Source organism: Chelonia mydas, chromosome 5, assembly GCF_015237465.2.
Source record: "Chelonia mydas isolate rCheMyd1 chromosome 5, rCheMyd1.pri.v2, whole genome shotgun sequence".
NCBI classification, from domain to species: Eukaryota; Metazoa; Chordata; order Testudines; family Cheloniidae; genus Chelonia; species Chelonia mydas.
Window position 1 is genome coordinate 26,139,839 of NC_051245.2, and position 19,434 is coordinate 26,159,272.

A 19,434-nucleotide genomic window follows, 5' to 3' on the forward strand; every position below is an offset into this window, starting at 1 on the left:
AAAACCCTAAAGTAAATAGATATTCCGAAGTTAGGGAATTCAAAACCCTTGTTCTCTTTTCCCTCCCCCTGCCTTTCCAACCAACATAGATTTATTACTCTGGTCAAAATATTTTTATTTAAATTTGCCACTTTTCAACAAGCTTTCATGTTGAAGAGGTATCTTAGTCCTTCATATTTTGTTTACACACACATACACGCTGCTGCTTTCATTCAAAAATATGCCACTTACCTTGATTTTCTTTTGTTATTGTCCATTACCCATTTTTCCATTATATTTTATTTTAGTTACCCTCTTTAAGCTCTTTAGTCTCCATGAGACTTCACAGTGATGAATATCTTTGGAGAAAAGAAAATGACTTCCCTCTAATTCTTGTGCCCTGGTTGTGTGCATTTCTGTGCATTACCACTCACCCAACCCCTCCCATCAGAGTTCAAGGGAATTCTGTAACTTCTTATCTAGATTTAACCTTGTACTTTTTAAAATGACTTTTATATGCAAGTTCTTCTTCTCACCTTTTGTAAGGAACTGACCTGGAATGCAAGGAGGTCAGCTAGTTGCCTTAGTGAGGGTTCTGTAATATGCAGGACCTTGTTGGTGCCTCAGAGACTCAAAATTCTAGAACTATGAGAATTTCTGCCTCCTCTCATCCTGGAAATATGTACCCCAGAGTGATAATCCATAAATATGCACATCTCTCTAAACACAAGAATTACAGGTAACTACCCTTTTTTAACACGTCGTTAGTATGACATAACTACCAAAAGGGAATAAATAGCATAACTTTGATTGACTCGCTGATTCATATCACATTTATCAAAGACACATGACAACAGCTATAAGTGACTTATTGTGAAGTAGTTCTGGCTTTTAAAGTCACAATTGTATTGGAGGGGCTGTCCTGCAATGTGTCTCCCACAAGGAATTCTGGCTGATTCACTCAGAATTTCAGTAGGAACAGGAGCGTACACAGGAATAGTGCCATTTTTGAAGGGGCACTTCCTGTGCCCCCCGCGGCCGGAGGAACTGCCTCCCTCCTCCTGCTCCACACGGCCGGAGGACCTGGTTCTCCCCACCACAGCCCCGGGCTCGGTGGGTCTGGCTTTCTCCCCCAACCCATCCCCCATGGCTCCGGGGCCAGTGGAGCTCACTCTCTCCCCTGCAGCCGGAGGAAATGGATACCTCCTACAACCCCAGGGCCGGAGGAGCTCATTCTCCCTGCCCTCTCCCCAGAGGAGTTCTGTGCTGCCGCTGATTGGAAAGGGGAGCATGCCCCTGCTTCCCCGCCCCCCCCCCCCCCCCCCGCCGTGTACGCACACCCCTGAGTGGGAGAACACATGCAGCAATTTTGGTACATTTGTAATGGGTGAAGTGTGTGCACCATCTGTAACTGGTCAGCTGGCTGGTGCAGAAAGTAGGCTGGGCTTTGGGACTACTTTCTGTCTACCCTTCCTTGCCCCCTTTGAAGTAGCTAATGCCTGCACTCCACACTTGGCTGCTGTGTGTCTTCTAAGGAAAAGGGGAGAGCTCCTTATGCCCTCTCCTCCTCCTTTGCACCCATGTAGGATGAGCTGAAATCTGGCTCCATATATCTTATGTAACTTGAACTGTTCCTTACATTTTAACCTTTGTGAGTTAGCTTGTGAAAAGTCAATGAAAATTAAATTGACAACTCCCCACTCCCCCCCCCCAAAAAAAAAAAAAACAAAAAAAAACAAAAACGCTTACAGCCCCAAAACCCCACAAGCACAGGAAGGATTAGTGTTTAAGGAGTTTCCATTCTGCTAGAAACAGCTAAAAGTCATAAAGTAGATGTTGGCAGGATTTTGTCACTGAGGAAAAGTCCATGACACTCTCATTGAAGCATACAGTAAGGAACACTACAGGTGGTATTTCTCATTATTAAACTTTAAGCCATTACTTTAGGCACAAACAACTCATTCTTTTCATGTAGCGCTCCCACCCCCTTAAACATGCTGATATTTTTCTGCTTTTGTTTTATTGATTTATTTAGCTTTTGGGTCCCTCGACAAAAATTAAGTTCATACAAATATGTAATTCTTGACTCTTATGTGTTAATTTTTGTCATTTGTTGTTTATTTCATAGGAGATGATACATTAAAAGCATGGGATATCAGGCAATTTAAAAAACCTCTTAACTCAGTTGAAGGTCTGTCCAGCTTTTTCCCAATGTAAGTACTTTATTCATTTACTCCAGCCTGTAGAAGCAGCTGCAGAAATAGCCAAAGGAGGGACAGCTGTAGTGGGAGGTGTGGGTAAATATGGGGGTCAGCTGGGGCCATCCGTGGACCCTGAATTGTTCAGAGGAGACACCACCACCACCTTCAAGCAGTCAGGAGCCCCTAGGAGCCAGGTGGTGCTGCCTTCTTCCCATCCTCCCACCATCTGACCTTCGGGGAAAAACTGCAGAGGAACCAGCCAGACACTCCAGTCAATAGAGCAGCTGCAGAAAGAAGTCAAAGCAGGGACCTTCGGATATTCAGACAAGTTTCTACAGTTTTAACTGGACTTTCTCTGACCTGTGCAGATTGGCTGTTTGCACCAACCCTCTTGCTCTACCTCCCTCAGTCACTTCACCTCAGCTTCACTCTACACTTGCCCCTCTCACTTTCCACTCCCCTTCCCTGTCACCTTACCTTCCTTTCAGCTTCCCATCTCCCTTCACTTTTCTTTTCATGTAGTTTATTGCCTCCTAAATAAGTCCACCCCCCAAAAATGACAATAACTGTGCAGCTAACATGATTGCTGTCATCACATAGTTCACTCTGCTTGAGTGTGCTGTCCCCTTCCCACCCTGTGTCTGTGTTGTCTATTTAAATTATAAACTCTCCAGAGCAGGGACCATCTGCTACTCTGTGTTTGTACAGTGCCAGGCACAATGGGGTCCCACTCTTGGTTGGTCCCAAAGCACTACCCACAATAAACATTAATAATATTTAATAATTAGCAGGTGTAGCGCAGGAGAGCTGAGTTGGAAAGTAGATAACTGGACATTATATGTAGGATCTATGTGTTGAAATTATTGTGCTGGAGCTCTTGGAGGGCAGGTATTGTATTTATTTTTTTATTTTGATTTGTACTGAACACCTAGTTTTAGGCACAGCCGGTTACAACTCTCACTGAAGATTTATAGTTTTCAAATGATATCTCAGAAATAAGTCAAAGACACTCAGTCTTGGACTTGGAACTCTTTCTGTGTTTCTAGCATTGAGAGAAAGGAAGGAGTATGTTGTAAAATAGTTTTGACCATCTATTTACAATTGTTGTATGCGACCAGGGTGTATAGCCCCTGGCCTAGGGGCTATAACTGGGTGGAGGTCCTCAGGGATGGGAGTTACCAGACAGAAGTTGGAGGAATTGCAAGCCAAGGTCCCATAAACAAGAGTCAGAGTCAGGCCAGGGTTGGACACCGGAGATCAGCAGTAGTACCAGGTTAGAATCAAAACGCAAGATCAGAGTCAAACTGAAGTAGACAACGGGAGATCAGAGGGAGTACCAGGCTAGAATTAAGAGGCAGGAATCAGGGTCGAAGTCAAGCTGGAGTCAGAGACCGGAGATCAGGAGACAAGGCAAAGTCTGGCACTGCAGTGAGCCAAAGTCTGTGTGGGTGCCCAGACAACTCCCTGGGGGTAAGTAGGGCACTTGGCCATTCAGAGGGCCGCAGGGGACTATCACTCTGGGTCTCTTGGGTGGTATTTCCTGTGGCACCTACTCTCCACAGTGCTTCCTGGTTTTGCCTCTGCATGGCCTCCTGGTGGCAGTGAGAGAATATCAGGTGCCCCATGCTTTACAGAACTGGGTTCTAGTTCCTCGAATTTACAGTTGCAGTTCAAAATTAATTTGACAGATATTTCACTGGTGAAAACAGATTTCATGACCTACTTGTTTACTGATTTTGTGTTTGTTTTCAGTGCTGAAATTTTAATAAGAAAAAGAGGTATTTTTGTTAGTTTTGCCAAATTTGGGTATTTTGTGCGCAGCTTTATTTGTACGTATGACTTTAGTTGTCAGACATAGTTAAGCCATTGACAATAGGTTTTAAAAACCTTTTGTATTAACTGTAACAGATAAAAAACCTGTATTTGTAATGATGTTCCCAAAACATATTACAAGTGTACCCATTATGATGACGATTTATTTTATCTACAGGACAGATTGCTGTTTCAGCCCAGATGATAAGTTAATTGTCACGGGCACATCTGTTAAGAAAGGAGGTGGCAATGGGAAGCTTATTTTCTTTGAACGGGAGACATTCCAGAAGGTGTATGAAATAGAAGTCACAGATGCTGTATGTATTTTATTTTTCTTCTAAGGTAGAATTCAAAATGTGTTGTGTTTTTTTTTTTTTTGCATTTCACACACAAAAATTAAGGTGTCACTTCTCCTTTTTATGTGCATATAATTCCTATTAACATACATGTAATCTTCATTAACTTTAAAATCTCATTTTTGAGGGCATGCCTGAATGAAGACAGTGTAGAATTCTCTGGAAAAATGCCACCCTTTATTTATTCTGTTAAACACTGGGACGAGATGTCCTTGAAGCAGAAGGAAGGTCCCTACTTTAATAGCCACTCCTATACTAAATGTGCTTCCCCTGGGGACTTCACAACTCTCCAGTTGTGAAACGATGTATAAGTCCAAAGATTCTGACACATGTGCCTGTGCTGTTGAATCCACCAGTTCTCATGTTAAAAGATTCAGCTCTCTTTGTGGGAAACCCATATTTGTCCCCAGTAGTTCGAGGTGTCAGTGCTATGGGTATAGCCCGGGTAACTGCAGAACTCCTCACATTCTTGTGTCAAAATATAAGTCATCTATCTGAAACCCTTGGACAAGGAATACCCTTTGTCAGCAGTAATATGCAGTCCTAAAATACTTGAACTGATAATACAAGAAGGCTTATGTGTATGACTTGAACAACCAGCTGTTTCCTATGAGTGAAAAGTGAAGACTATGTCATGTAAAACAAATTGCCATAGTGGTGTACACAGGCAAGAATGTAGAGTTTAGTAGTCAGGGAGTGGAAAAGAGTTGTGGATGTCTGCACACCAAATATGAAGCATCAACTGTGGCTGATAAGACAGAACATCAGGTGACCAATTATATGCCCCACTGGGCCTAGTAAGCCAATTCATTGATTCCCCTTTCTATGACAGGCACCTCCTGTTGACCCAGCTGTTGAGACATATCAGTCTTCCCTGGCACAGCCCAACAAGACTCCGGCTGGAGTCCATTTACAGAGACTGATATTTGTACAAGAATTTTCTTCATTAGATCCCATTTTCTGATCCTACTTGATCCTGCAGTAAAATCTGCCTGAGGCTGAATTTGGTATAGCAAATATTTCTATGTTGGAAGACTTGGAAATCAAAAACACAGAGAATTAAGGGTGAAGTAGAAAGAAGAGTGAGGTTTTGAGGGGGAAAACTTTTTTATTTTAACTCACATTTTATATATAGCTGTTATACCACATTGTAGTTTTTCTTTAGTATTAAAGAATTTCTCTAAAGAAAACATTGATGGGATTCCTACACTTTGGTCTCACGTACCTGCTGTGAGTTCAGAATTCACTCTAGCTTTCAAAGATTTTTGGCCTTTTTGTGGCACCAGTAGTACAGCCTCAAATATCAGTACGTCAGTGCCCTCTCTAGAACATCATGACAAATCAAAGGCATCTTCAGTATGTAAGTTAAAACATGGGTGACAGGCGCTGTGAGTAGCCCCTCTGGGGCATAGGGCAAATGACGAAAATGACACTAAAACTCCAGCAAAACTGAATTTGAAGTCCACAGGAGTGAGAGTCTGGAACTGGTCCTGATGGCTGCATCTCCTACTGGCAGGTAGAGAGAGCTCATTTTACAATAGCAGTCAGAAGAAGTTTGTAGAGACTCCACTTGACTTTTTTGTTCTACAAGAGTGGGAATCCAGTCAGCATGGTGTCTTTTATAGAAGAGTAGTTTCTTACCTGTTAATCTGTTTCTCTGAAAATGTCATTTGACTGTATTTCTACCCAGTCACCCAAGTTCTCTGAGTTGGGAAGGGAAATAACATTTTCAATGACTGACTTTTTTCCTGAAGGTCTTGCTCTATGTGACAGGGTCGGGCCAGATGGCTACAGGAGAGTGATAGAAGGCAGATATATTAGCTCCAGGTTGAGTAAATACCTTTTCCCTGGGTAAGGCAACAGGGAAGGTTCCAGAACAATAAGGAACTTTCTGGAAACAATTAAGACAGGCTGATTAGGACACCTGCAGCTAATCAAGAAGCTGCTAGAATCAATTAAGGCAGGCTAATCAGGGCACCTGGGTTTAAAAAGGAGCTCACTTCAGTTTGTGGTGCGTGTGAGGATCTGGGAGCAAGAGGCACTAGGAGCTGAGACTGAGAATGCGTACTGTTGGAGTACAAGCATTATCAGACACCAGGAGGAAGGTCCTATAGTGAGGATAAAGAAGATGTTGGGAGGAGGCCATGGGGAAGTAGCCCAGGGAGTTGTAGCTGTTGCACAGCTGTTCCAGGAGGCACTCTAGACAGCTACATTCCACAGGGCCCTGGGCTGGAACCTGGAGTAGAGGGTGGGCCTGGGTCCCCCCCAACCTCCCAACTCCTGGTCAGACACAGGAGGAGTTGACCTGGACTGTGGATTCAGGAAAACGGCCAAACTGAGGGCTGCCATGAATCTCCGAGGCAAGCAAATCCACCAATACGCGCAAGACCCACCAAGGTAGAGGAGGAGCTTTGTCGCACCTAGCATAACAGTTCTTTAGAATTATTGGAAATTCCCAAATGCTTGCAATTTGGGGAGCTATCTACTTCTTACTCATCTAGGCACTGAAACAGGATGTTCTAGACTGGGTATTGGGCTACTGACAGTTCTTGGAATTGGGAGGAGTGAACTACTGTTGCCTCAAAGGGCCAAATATCTGAGAATTGTGGAGAGGATTCCAGCCTGTCTCATTCTTGGGGGCTGAAACCCAAGAGTATCTAAATAGTCCTTTTTAAAAACTGTAGTAAATGACTTTTTATCCATAAATGTTAAGTACTTTTACTTTTTCCTAATTTGTAGCTTTAAAATTTAAGATTGATATTCTCTTAGTTTGAGTATAATCAATGGATAAACAAATGGAACAACACTGGAATTACTAAATATTATCATAGACTTTAAGGTCAGAAGGGACCATTATGATCGTGTAGTCTGACCTGCACAATGCAAGCCACAGAATCTCACCCACCCGTCCACTCCTGTAACAAACCCCTAACCTATGTCTGAGCTATTGAAGTCCTCAAATCATGGTTTAAAGACTTCAAGGTGTAGAGAATTCTCCAGCAAGTGACCTGTGCCCAATGCTGCAGAGGAAGGCGAAAAACCCCCAGGGCCTTTGCCAATCTGCCTTGGAGGAAAATTCCTTCCCAACCCCAAATATGGTGATCGGCTAAATCCTGAGCATGTCGGCAAGACTCACCAGCCAGACACCCGGAAAGAATTCTCTGTAGTAGCTCAGATTCCACTCCATCTAACATCCCATCACAGGCCATTGGGCATATTTACTGCTAATAGTCAAAGATCAATTAATTGCCAAAATTAGGTTATCCCATCATACCATCTCCTCCATAAACTTATCAAGCTTAGTCTTGAAGAATTAAGATTTACTAAAGCTGATCTCATGACATAATTTTCTATGGGCCAGCACTAATAATGCCTCTGAAATTGGTCTGTCCAGAATCCAACTTCAACACTGCACATCTAAGAAAAACACAGTTAAACATATTAGCGTTCATCTTTAAAAAAAAAAAAAAAAAAGGGGGGGGGGGGAATTACCAGTACTCTGAAAGGCTGTTTTTAAATAAAAGTAATCTGTTTTCTCAGTGCCTTTCAGTTGCTTGCACAATTCAGCTTTTTCATTAGTATTTTCTTTTTCTTGTTTTTCTCAAATTGCAATGTAAGATGAAGTATAAACAAATTGAGGAATGTTGAAGAATGAATGGATTTTAAAGGCATACAGAGTTTCTGCAGCTTACAAGTTGTACATGCTGCTTGTTGCAAAGATCACAGGTTATAAAGAGAGAGATTAATATCTTGTACGTGGTTTACAGAAAGATTCTTTCAGCAGTTTGGTACAAATTATTTACTTGCTTTCTACTGAAAGATTTCATAGTTTTTTTTCCTCTATAGTCTCTTAAAAATGTAAATAGAACACTTATTGTAATTGAAGATGAATATGTTCTTTTTCGAGTGATTTCACATGTCAGTTCCACTTTAGGTGTTTGTGTGCTCCACGGGCACAGTTGTCAGAGAGTTTTCCCTTAGCAGTATCCATCAAGGCCACACAAGTGCTCTCTCCTGCCTCATGCACCATGCTCAGGCATAAATGGCTGAGCCACCCCGACTTCCCTCAGTTCCTTCCTACCACCTGTGATGGTTTTTGGAGCTCCCTCTCTTTGCTTCTGCAAGTCTTTAGGCAAATCCTGTGGCTAGTGGCCTTTGTATAGTTAGTTTGTAAATAATTTTTTTTTTTAATTGTTGTTTTGTGTGGTTCCAGCACCCGGTCTGGGTACTGGCCTCAGTACCAAAGATATGCTGCACTCTCCAGGTTTAAAGCCCTGGCACTCTTGTGATAAGGCAATGCCTAATAGTGACCCTCATCCCAGCTGTGAGCAACAAGTGTAAGGACTTTAAGCCTCCATTCTAAAAAGGATAGGACAACCAGACTAAAGTATCTGCTCCTTAAATAGGTGCTATGTCTTTCATCGGATCTGTCTACCTCACTCCAGGTACAAAGCACCTCCGCATTGACCAGTAGCACACTTCCAGCACTATTGGTGCAGAGAGGCAGAGCGGCATCACCAGTACTGAGGAAGAGGCATGGAAACTGGACGGGGTGCTGGGACTGTCAGAAGAGGTCAAGCTCTTCTAAAGACTCAGGGATGCATTCAAGGAGAAGACACTCCCTAGAGCACACCTCCAAACAGTGGAGTTCATTGACTCTGGAGCCCAGTACAGGCATGTTGAGACTGGTTCCTGAATCACCTTCATCAGCATCTCCTCACACGATGGAACCGCAGAGCGTCTTTCTAGTGTGGTCTACTCCTGAGACATTTGAGGTTGCAAGAGAGTTCAAGAGACTCACCTGTCATGGCTTTCCAAGGTACCACCGTAAGTGCCTTCACCTCTGCACTAGGCAGTTCCATCAATTCAGCCATCAGGATACTGGTTAAAGCGGAACTGTCTAGGGCAAAGCCACAGATGACCTCCCTGACTCCCCTTTCTTCACCAGCACCAATGGGTGTGGCACCGCTGTGGTCACAAAAGGAGGCAGCTGCTTCATCAAACTCTGAAATGGAATCCTATGTTTCCCAGCCTAGCCAGTTCCACTATCACTAGTCTAAAAAAGAGGAGTCCTTGTGGCACCTTAGAGACTAACAAATTCATTTGGGCATAAGCTTTCATGGACTAGAACCCACTTCATCAGATGTATGAAGTAAAAGATACAGGAGCAGGTATAAATACATGAAAGGATGTGGGTTGCTTTACCTAGTGTTAGGTCAGTCTAACAAGATAAATCTACCACTGAAACTTATCACTAGTCTGTTACCTTCCTGCCCTGTTTCAGCCTCAGTTACAACAAGGAGCTTATAGAAGGAATCCTTGGGCTATATCAGTGACCCTTCTGGAGCCCATGGTGCTCCCCCTGTCATTCAGGAACATCCCCGCAGCCCCTCAGCAAGCTCCATCTACTGGTCGTCAAGAGCATAGGCAGCACAAGCACCCTAGCATTGGTAGCAAGCCTGGCACAGAACAGATTTGGGATCTCTTTCATGACCAGCTGCAAAAGGAGCAGGAACTGGACCATCCCCCAGTACTGTTGGCATCCTCTTCCTCATCTCCTGATAAGGTAATTGTGGCAGAGCCTATTTGTCCGTTTCCTGATGATTTTAAGACCCATCAGAAATTGTTCACGGGGATGGCTATGGCCCTAGACATCCACTGGAGGAGGTCCAGGAAAAAAGTCACACAAGCTGGTGGACATTTTGACATCTGCATTTCCAACCAGAATAGCGCTCCCGATAAATGAGGCTATTTTAGATCCTCTGGCAGAGCCCAGCTTCCCTGTCTCCAACTACAAAAAGAGTGGACAGGAGGTACTATGTCCTCTCACAGGAGTCCAAGCACCTGTATAATTATCCCCCTCCAGGCTCCCTTGTAGTGGCAGCAGCCAGTGAAAAATAGAGACAGGACACCAGTTGTGAACCCACCCAAAAAGAGGACAAGAAACTGGACTTGGGAGGAAACTTTATTCGACAGGTGGTTCACAGCTTCATATTGCAATCCAGCAAGATTGCTGTGGTGGTACAATTTCACCCAGTGGGATGCAGTTTCAGAGTCTCAAGACAAGCTCCCAGATGAGGTGAAACAGGAGTTCCAGTCTTTGATAGAGGAGGGTAAGTTGGTCACCAGACCAGCTCTGCAGGTGGGTCTCAATACAGCAGATTTTGCAGTTGACAGCATGGCCTCTGCAATCATGATGAGGCACTCATCCTGGTTAAGCTCTTCCCTGCAGAAGTGCAGTGGACAATCTAGGATTTGCCTTTTGAAAGATTGACAAGACTCTGCATGGTCTCAAAGACACAAGAGTAACCTTGAAATCCCTGGAAGTTTACAGCCTAGCAGTCAAGTGGAAGGCATTCCATCCTCATCAGTCCCAGCGTTTTCAGGGGGTTGTCCCTCTAGCCCAAGACCTGCCAAGGAAAAGGACCAGAGGTTACAAAAGACAGCTGCTGCCTGCTTCAGCAGCCACAAGTTCATCAAGGCTGGTGGCATCTTCCAGGAACTCATTTTGATGGACAGGTTGAGAGCAGTCTAGCAGTTCTAAAAGTGTCATCTTTTTTCTTTTCCAGTTTTTGAAAACCACCTTCCCCACTTCTGTCATGTTTGGACTCACATCACAACAGATCGATGGGTTCTAAGCAGAGTGGGAGTGGGATGTATGCTCTAATTTATTTGTACCCCCATCCTGCTTCCCCATCCCTCTGCAGGGACTACCCTCTCACAAGACAGTGTTACTGCGAGAAATACAATCACTTCTTGTAGAAGCTGTAGAGCAGAGGTGGGCAAACTACGGCCCACGGGCTCTTCCTGCCCGGCCCCTGAGCTTCTAGCCTGGGAGGCTAGTCCCCGGCCCCTCCCGTACTGTTCCACTTCTCCTGCAGCCTCAGTGCACCGCGCCGCCAGCACACTGCTATGGGCCGAGCAGCACAGTTGCAGAGCTGCAGCATGACGCGGTGCTCTGGGCGGTGCAGCTGTAGGGCCGCCAATCACCTGTTCCTATCACAGACATCTGTAGAGCAGTGACGGAGGTGTCAGGCCACACTTTTGCAGAACACTATGCGATCACAGGGGACTCCGCCTCTGATGCCATCTTCGGCTCCACAGTGCTGTCATCTGTAACTGATCTGAAACCGAAGTCCCAGCCCTCTGCAATGCTGGTGACGCTAAATTTGGACACATGGTTCTCCAGTCCCTGTTCAAATAGACTCCAAACCCACCTCCAGTTGGAACTGCTTGTGAGTAATCTACAGTAGAATGGACATGTGCAATCACTTGAAGAAGAAAAAACTGTTACTAACCTTTTCATAACTCCTGTTCTTCAAGATGTGTTGCACATGTCCATTCCATGGACCACCCTCCTTTCCCTCTGTCAAAGTCTGTCTGGTAGGAAGGAACTGAGGAGAGTCTGGGACAGCTTGGCCCTTTATGCCTGCATATGGTGCATGAAACAGCAGAGGGCACTCATACTGCCCTGATGGGTACCGATAAGGAAAAAAATCTCTGGCAACTATGCGTTGGACTGCGCAAATGCCTATAGTGAAATTGACATGTGCACCACATCTTGAAAAACAACAGTTACAGAATGGTTAGTAACCATTTTTACTGTTGCCTAAAACGTCAGTTTGTCTTACTGGAGAGAGCTACTTGCCCTGTTCCTATATATATCTATAGTGTTTAAATTAGGGCTGTCAAGTGATTAAAAAAATTAATCACGATTAATTGCACGATTAATCACGCAATTAAAAGATTAATCGCACGATTAATTGCATTGTTAAACAATAATAGAATACCATTTAAATATTTGTGGATGTTTTCTACATTTTCAAATATATTGATTTCAGTTACAACTCCGAATACAAAGTGTACAATGCTCACTTTATATTTATTTTTGATTACAAATATTTGTGCTGTAAAAAACAAAAGAAATTGTATTTTTTCAACTCACTTCATACAAGTACTGTAATGCAATCTCTTTATCATGAAAGTTGAACTTACAAATGTAGAATTATGTACAAAAAATAACTGCATTCAAAAATAAAACAATGTAAAACTTTAGAGCCTACAAGTCCACTCAATCCTACTTCTTGTTCAGGCAGTTGCTTAGACAAACAAGTTTATTTACATTTGTGGGAGATAATGCTGCCTGTTTCTTGTTTACAATGTCACCTGAAAGTGAGAACAGGCGTTTGCATGGCACTGTTGTAGCCAGCATTGCAAGATAATTACCTACCAGATGTGCTAAAGATTCATATGTCACTTCATCTTCAACCAGCATTCCAGAGGACATGCGTCCGTGCTGATGACAGGTTCTGCTCAATAACGATCCAAAGCAGTGCAGACCGACGCATGTTCACTTTCATCATCTGAGTCAGATGCCACCAGCAGAAGGTTGATTTTCTTTTTTGGTGGTTTGGATTCTGTAGTTTCCACATCAGAGTGTTTCTCTTTTAAGACTTCTGAAAGCATGCTCCACACCTTGTCCTCCTCAGATTTTGGAAGGGAATTCAGATTCTTAAACTTTGGGTCGAGTTCTGTAGCTATCTTTAGAAATTTTACATTGGTACCTTCTTTGTGTTTTATCAAATCTGTGTGAAAGTGTTCTTAAAACGAACATGTGCTGGTTCATCATCCAAGACCGCTATAATATGAAATACATAGCAGAATGTGGGTAAAACAGAGCAGGAGACATACTGCTCTCCCCCAAGGAGTTCAGTCAAAATTTAATTAACACATTTTTTTTTAAACAAGCATAATCAGCATGAAAGCATATCCTCTGGAATGGTGGCCGAAGCATGAAGGGACATATGAATGTTTATCATATCTGGCACATAAATACCTTGCAGTTCAGACTACAAAAGTGCCATGCAAATGCCTGTTCTCACTTTCACGTGACATTGTAAATAAGAAGTGGGCAGCATTATCTCCCATAAATGTAAGCAAACTTGTTTGTCTTAGTGATTGGCTGAATAAGAAGTAGGACTGAGTGGACTTGTAGGCGCTAAAGTTTTACATTGTTTTGTTTTTGAGTGCAGTTATGTAACAAAAATATCTACATTTGTAAGTCTCTCTTTCACGATAAAGAAATTGCATTAAGGTACTTTCACAAGGTGAATGTACTATTTCTTTTGTTTATCATTTTTACAGTCCAAATATTTGTAATAAAAATAATATAAAGTGATCACTGTCTACTTTGTATTCTGTGTTGTAATTTAAATCAATATATTTGAAAATGTAGGAAAACATCAAAAATATTTTATAAATTTCAATTGGTATTCTAATGTTTAACGGTGCGATTAAAACTGCGATTAATTTTTCGAGTTTTTAATCGCGTGAGTTAACTGCGATTAATTAACAGTCCTCGTTTAAATGTGTAATTTACTGTGTGTATATTTTGTGTGTATTCATGCTTATGTAGTTGGATTTACAAACTGTGTGTGTGTGCATTAAAAGAGTGTGTGAGTACACAAATGTATATCAGTTGGTAATGAAGGACTTAATCTGTTCACCGGCCTCATGCAAGTAGTCTCAGTGACTTGAAGCAGGATTTAATCCAAAATGTTGAGGAAAAATTGCATCGTTAGCCCTTTATTTCAACAATGAAGTTAAAATAATAGGACTTTTTAAGGGTAATTATAAACCAGCTCTGGTGGTACAGTATACGTATTGGGAAGAAAAAAATAACAAAGAACACTACTGTGTAGAAAGTTTAAATTATGCAGATAATACAGTTTTTATAGCTGTTTTGTATTGCTTCCATGTTTTTATGGTGTTCCAACAATATAGATAATTCAAAAATGCTAATGGGCAGTAAACTTAATCTTAAACCTTCTTGATAAATAGCCAGTGCATTTGGCCTGTAAATGAACCCTGGTGGGTAATGGGACTAAATTGAATGGGAATGTCTGACCAAAGTAGTGTCTGACATTCCTTTCCATCGTACCAAGCAAACCTTTTTTCACCTCTCCTTTTAAGTTTTCATGGGAAAGTGCATTATTGCTTCAAAGCTGCTGGAATGAAACTTTTTGGTTTTACTAATGGGCTGCAATGTATTAGCCTCCATTGTTCCGACACATTAATTTAGTTTTCATGCACCTACGTGTTTTTTTAAGGGCTAGTCTGCACCAGAAGCGCTATAGTGGCGCAGCTGCACCAATACAGATGTGCCACCGTAGTGCATCTAGTGGAGACACTGTATGCCGATGGGAGAGCGCTCTCTCATCAGCATAATAAAACCACCTCCATGAGACGTGGTAGCTATGTCAGTGGGAAAAGCTCTTCTGCTGACATAGCACTGTCCACACCAACACTTAGGTTGGTGTAACATCACTCAGGGGGTGGCTTATTCAGACCCCTGAGTGACGTAAGTTACATCAGTGTAAGTGGTAGTGTGTACAAGCCCTAAGATACTTTCTAAGACTAAATTCTGCTGCTCCTATTCCTGATCATCATGCCACCATGAAGAGACGGACTTTCTAGGAGTAAAGCTTATTCAAAAATAACCTTGCTGAATTAGAATTAAGCATTTGCAAATATACATGGTACGTATGCCTGCATTTCAGGATACTGGCAGGACATCCCCTCACCGCAGGCATCTGTACCTCCTGTTCAGAATCCTTAGTTCCCCCACCCACACATAGACTAAGGGGCTTGTGCACTATGTTATAATCCAACTCCGGTCCAGCGTCTGCAAAATTGGGCCCTTTGTACACACACTGCTCCATCACTAGGAAATGGTGAGGGTTTTATCTTGTGACTGTTACTCATATTAAGCCTCCAACTTGTGCACAGCTAAAAAGGATGATCAGCCAAAGAATAGTCTTCTTTAGATGTTCTAGATTAGATTCTCCCTCTGTTGGCAATAATCACTCTCTCAGCTGTAGAAAAATAAGTCTTGTCTTGACCAGCTCACACAGACATTCCTCAGTTGTTGTTGTCTCCCATTTCTGTCTGACACAATAATCCTGCAAAAAAAGTTTTCCTCTTTTTGCCCTAATTCCAAATCTCCAAAAGTAAAGCAGTTGCACTCGTTAAATGTGGTAGGGACTTTATGATGTTGTTTTCACAGAACTAAGGAGTTCAGGAACATTCTGAAGGCATGTGCTCTCTCTTTCTGAGGCCGAAGAAAGGAATAAAAGGCTTTTTATACTCTAGTATAATGAATCAAGGCCTGATTGACAGAAATTTACCAAATGGCCCAAGTTGATATTTCCTTGTGGTTTTTGAGTCCCGTTCTACAAAGGGATTTCTGTCTCTTAAGCAGAAAGTAGATCAGTATCTATTTTTATAGATAGGGGGTGGTGGTTTTGGTGCCAACATTCCAGCAGCAGAGCAATCCTTTTACCTGTATGGGACAGGGAGTGAGTTACAATCCATTAGTCTCAGAGCGGAGAAAGACTCTATACAAAAAACTGTGTTCCAGTTTAGACAAATTGCTATTTAAACATGAAAGTAGAAGTAACTAACAATCTGGAATTAATAGAAAGTTTGAGAGTAGGTGATGCAACCATTTTGACTAGAAAGTGGAATACAAAATACAGATTTTGGAAATAACAATGAAATTTTCATAGATGGTGAGCAACTATTTAAAAAAGAATTAGGGTATGTCCTGATTAGTATGCAGAAAACTTGAGCTGTACTAATGCAGTTTCCTGTATAATGAAGTAACTTTTCTCCTTTCATTCTGTGATGTCACAAGAATTAAGGCAATATGGACCTCCTCTTCCTACTCTCTCTCCCAAAAACAAAATAAGTGCTGCTGTCAGTAGTTATTTCGGAGTATGTGAAGAATTAACTATGCATCTTCAATCACTGTAACAACAAAAAGAAGGGGTTGTGTGCCTAATTTCCATATATGCTGTGCTGAAAAGGTAGCTTCAGTACCTAACAAGATAGGTGTTTGAAAATGCTCTGTCTTGCAGTTTTCCTCCAGTATTATTAGAAGTTTTTTCCTATTGGTCAAATACAATGTGATTCTGACTAAGGTCAAGTACTTACTATCCTAATGCAAGGAAGCCATTAATTGAAGTCAATGAAAGTTAAACTTGTGGCTCAGTTCTAATCTGACAATATGCTACATGCATGTATCAAAATATTTGCAATTTCCAAGATACGGAGTGCACACCCATGTGTCTTAAAAATTGGAATCCTGCCCTCAATTATTGCTCTCTGCAACTGTTTTTTAGCCTATTTCCCATTAGTATATAGAGAATTGTAATTTTCTCTTACTCGTTTCCAGTCCAAATTCCTTTGAGCATTTCCATACATTTTCAAAGTCACATTTCACAAAGTCAAAAACATTAGTGCTGCTTCCTTTACTACTTTATGCTCCTGAGTATTCTAATTCTAATAATTGTGTGAACACTACATTCTAGATACTTAATCTCCCACTTTATTTATTGCACTTGGCTCCTTTTCTAGGATGAGATCCAGAGGAGCCTCAGTTCTGATTTTTTTGGCTTTTTGGGTTTAAGGCAGACCCTTTGTATAATTTTAGCATAGTTTTTGTTGTGTAAACAGGCTCTTTCGGGCTGGAGTGAGAGAGCTTCAGCATAATATCAATACATGAGGATGTCTTTTTCCACTTCAAAGGGCAATTTAGATGAATTGTGTAAATAAATTTATGGCATTTGTTTTTCAGTTCTGCAAATATTTTTAAATGGATCAGTTTTAAATGAATTTTTGATCTTTTTCAGTTTTGCATATAACTTAATTTGGAATAGTAACTGTCATAGGCCATATGCCCCTGTCATGAAGGAAGGAAGAAAGCTAATTAAAATACAGCTGTTCTCTAAGAGCCATGTAGTCTGTACTCTCTCCCTCCTCTGGTCTGTGGAAGCAGTTAGTGGGCAGACCACCCCTTCCTAGCCATTGTAGCATGGCAGACCTACCATTGGCTGCTGGCTCACCACCGTGCTCCAAGACACCAATAAAAGGAGATTACAAAGTGTGCAGTTGGAATTAATATTGTCACAAGCAGCATTAACTTTCTATGATTACTTAATACAGATCTTCAGCTGTTCTTGTAGGGGAGCATACCAATTAATGCAACTAATGGGCCATGCAGATCTTTTGCAGTGGGAGTAAAGTGGCTAAGGGAGGGATGAAAAGGGCATTCACTGCCTGTATCTGCTTTTTCTCTTACTCCCATAATTGCACCATGATTTCTTTGTAGTTTTGCTCTCCTCTGTGCATACAGACCTTAATTATTACTCCCTAATAATACTTACAACCTTGCACTTTATTTTATAGCGTCAGTAGTTATTCCACAAGTTAAAATTAAAGTTTGAAGAAGTTTGACTTTCTGTCCACCCTCAGCTTCCCAAAGAATAAATTTCACAGCCACATCTCATCCCAGGATACTTGGAAGTTTCTTGGAAGTTTGGGAAAAACAGAAAAAAGTTTTTAATGTGATAAGCCCTAATTCTGAGCTTGGTTCGGTACAGGCGGTAAGGGGTGCTAAGATGTCTTTACATTACCTTTTCAGTCTAGAGGTAGCCAGGAATCATTCTGCTCCTCTATAAAAGTTAGAACAGTCCCAACTATTGCAGGATCCCGGAGCATCCAGTTTGGTGCACTCCTGCTCATGTTTTGTAATGAGTAATCTTGTGGTATATATTGGTATGTAGTGGGATTTTATAGTCTCCTAAAAAATTTATTCTTAACTTTTGCACGTGTATATATATGCCATGTAAATCAGGTGGGTGGAGAGTCAGGGATGAATGACTTTATGCCATCGAGGAACTGACCGAATGCGTTAGCCATTAATTTCCAAAGTTTTAAATGTATTATTTAAAGGTATAAAATTGTCTTTAAGACAGTGTAATATTTTGGAGATGGGGAAGTGAGAGGAGAGATTCCACTAAAACATACTTTCAAAGTGAACTCTTATTAATACAAACGAAGGGCCCGATCCTGGGAAGATTTAATCCTGTCATCTAAGTCAGTTGAACTCTATGTAAAACTAAACACATGTAAATCTTTCCAGAACTGGGCCTTTCTTGAATATACTTAACTTGAAGAATGGGGCTTTGCTTTTAATTTCCTGGTAATTGTCAGTTTATCTTTCAGGTTTTACATTCAGGAAAATTTTCCATGAAATCCCAGCAAACCTAATTTAAATATGGATATCCTTATCTTTAATTTATTGTGTTGTGAAAAATTAAAAAGCCAAGAAGTGTGAATTAGGTTGTTCTTTTTTTTAACTTCCTACATTTTGATCATTCAAATTTCACCCCAAATTCCTGACTTCAAAGTGTTTCTCAGAGTTTTCATTGGTTTGACTCCCATTCTCTTTATTGGAATGTTTGTGGCTAAATCCAAACCTGTTGCTTTGAAATTTTACTCATATTTTTCAGCATTTTTTGTATTGAATTTTTTTTGGACACCAGGTTCTATTCTGCCCTCTACTGAGTCTGTGCAACCCCACTGAAGCGGTTAGGGCATAACTGAAGGTAGAAAATTTGTACCATTCTTTTTATTTTTATGTCCGTTGGTGAAACATGTCAACAGTTTAACAGAACATAGCAATGCTATGTAATAATTTAAGACAGGGATAGAAGTGGTGAATATTGTTTCTACTTGTTAAATTCAGGCGAAAATTAGGAGAGCAGAATGTATTTTCCAAAGCTACAGTTTGTCCAGGACACTGAGATTAACATCCCTGCTATTAATTAAAAAATATCATAAGATATGTAATGACAAATTGTCACTATTAGGTCAATAGACACAGCATTTATATGTTGTAAAACCAAACTTTTTCAAAACTTAACTTTTTATCTTCAGCTATTTGTAGTGTCATAGGTAAGGGTGCATGTTTTTAAATTTTATTAGTTTTGTAACTCCTGACTGGACCCCTTAAATGTAAATGCAACTCCATATAACCACTAAACCTCTATGTCAGACAAAGTTAATGTTAATTAATTTATTGTATCTTTAAAAAATTATGCAAATAAGCAGCAAGAGGGACTTTCTTAAATAATATTGCTTAATTATATTTTAAATGTTTTAAAGACAATAGATGGTACTGCATTAAAGTCAATAAAATAAACAGTTCTTCACCATGAAATTACAGTTTATTGAAAATCTAA

At 41.2% G+C, this 19,434-nt stretch overlaps 1 protein-coding gene across 2 annotated transcripts in view; it reads left to right on the top strand.

Moving 5' to 3' along the window:
• Positions 1-19,434, top strand: part of WDR70 (WD repeat domain 70) — a 258,585-nt gene that overhangs the window by 206,147 nt on the left and 33,004 nt on the right. For both annotated transcript variants that reach the window (XM_007065736.4, XM_037902696.2), the window contains exons 12-13: positions 2,108-2,192; positions 4,171-4,309. In XM_007065736.4, coding sequence (XP_007065798.1) covers positions 2,108-2,192; positions 4,171-4,309 — 224 coding nt within the window. The remainder of the gene's footprint in view (positions 1-2,107; positions 2,193-4,170; positions 4,310-19,434) is intronic.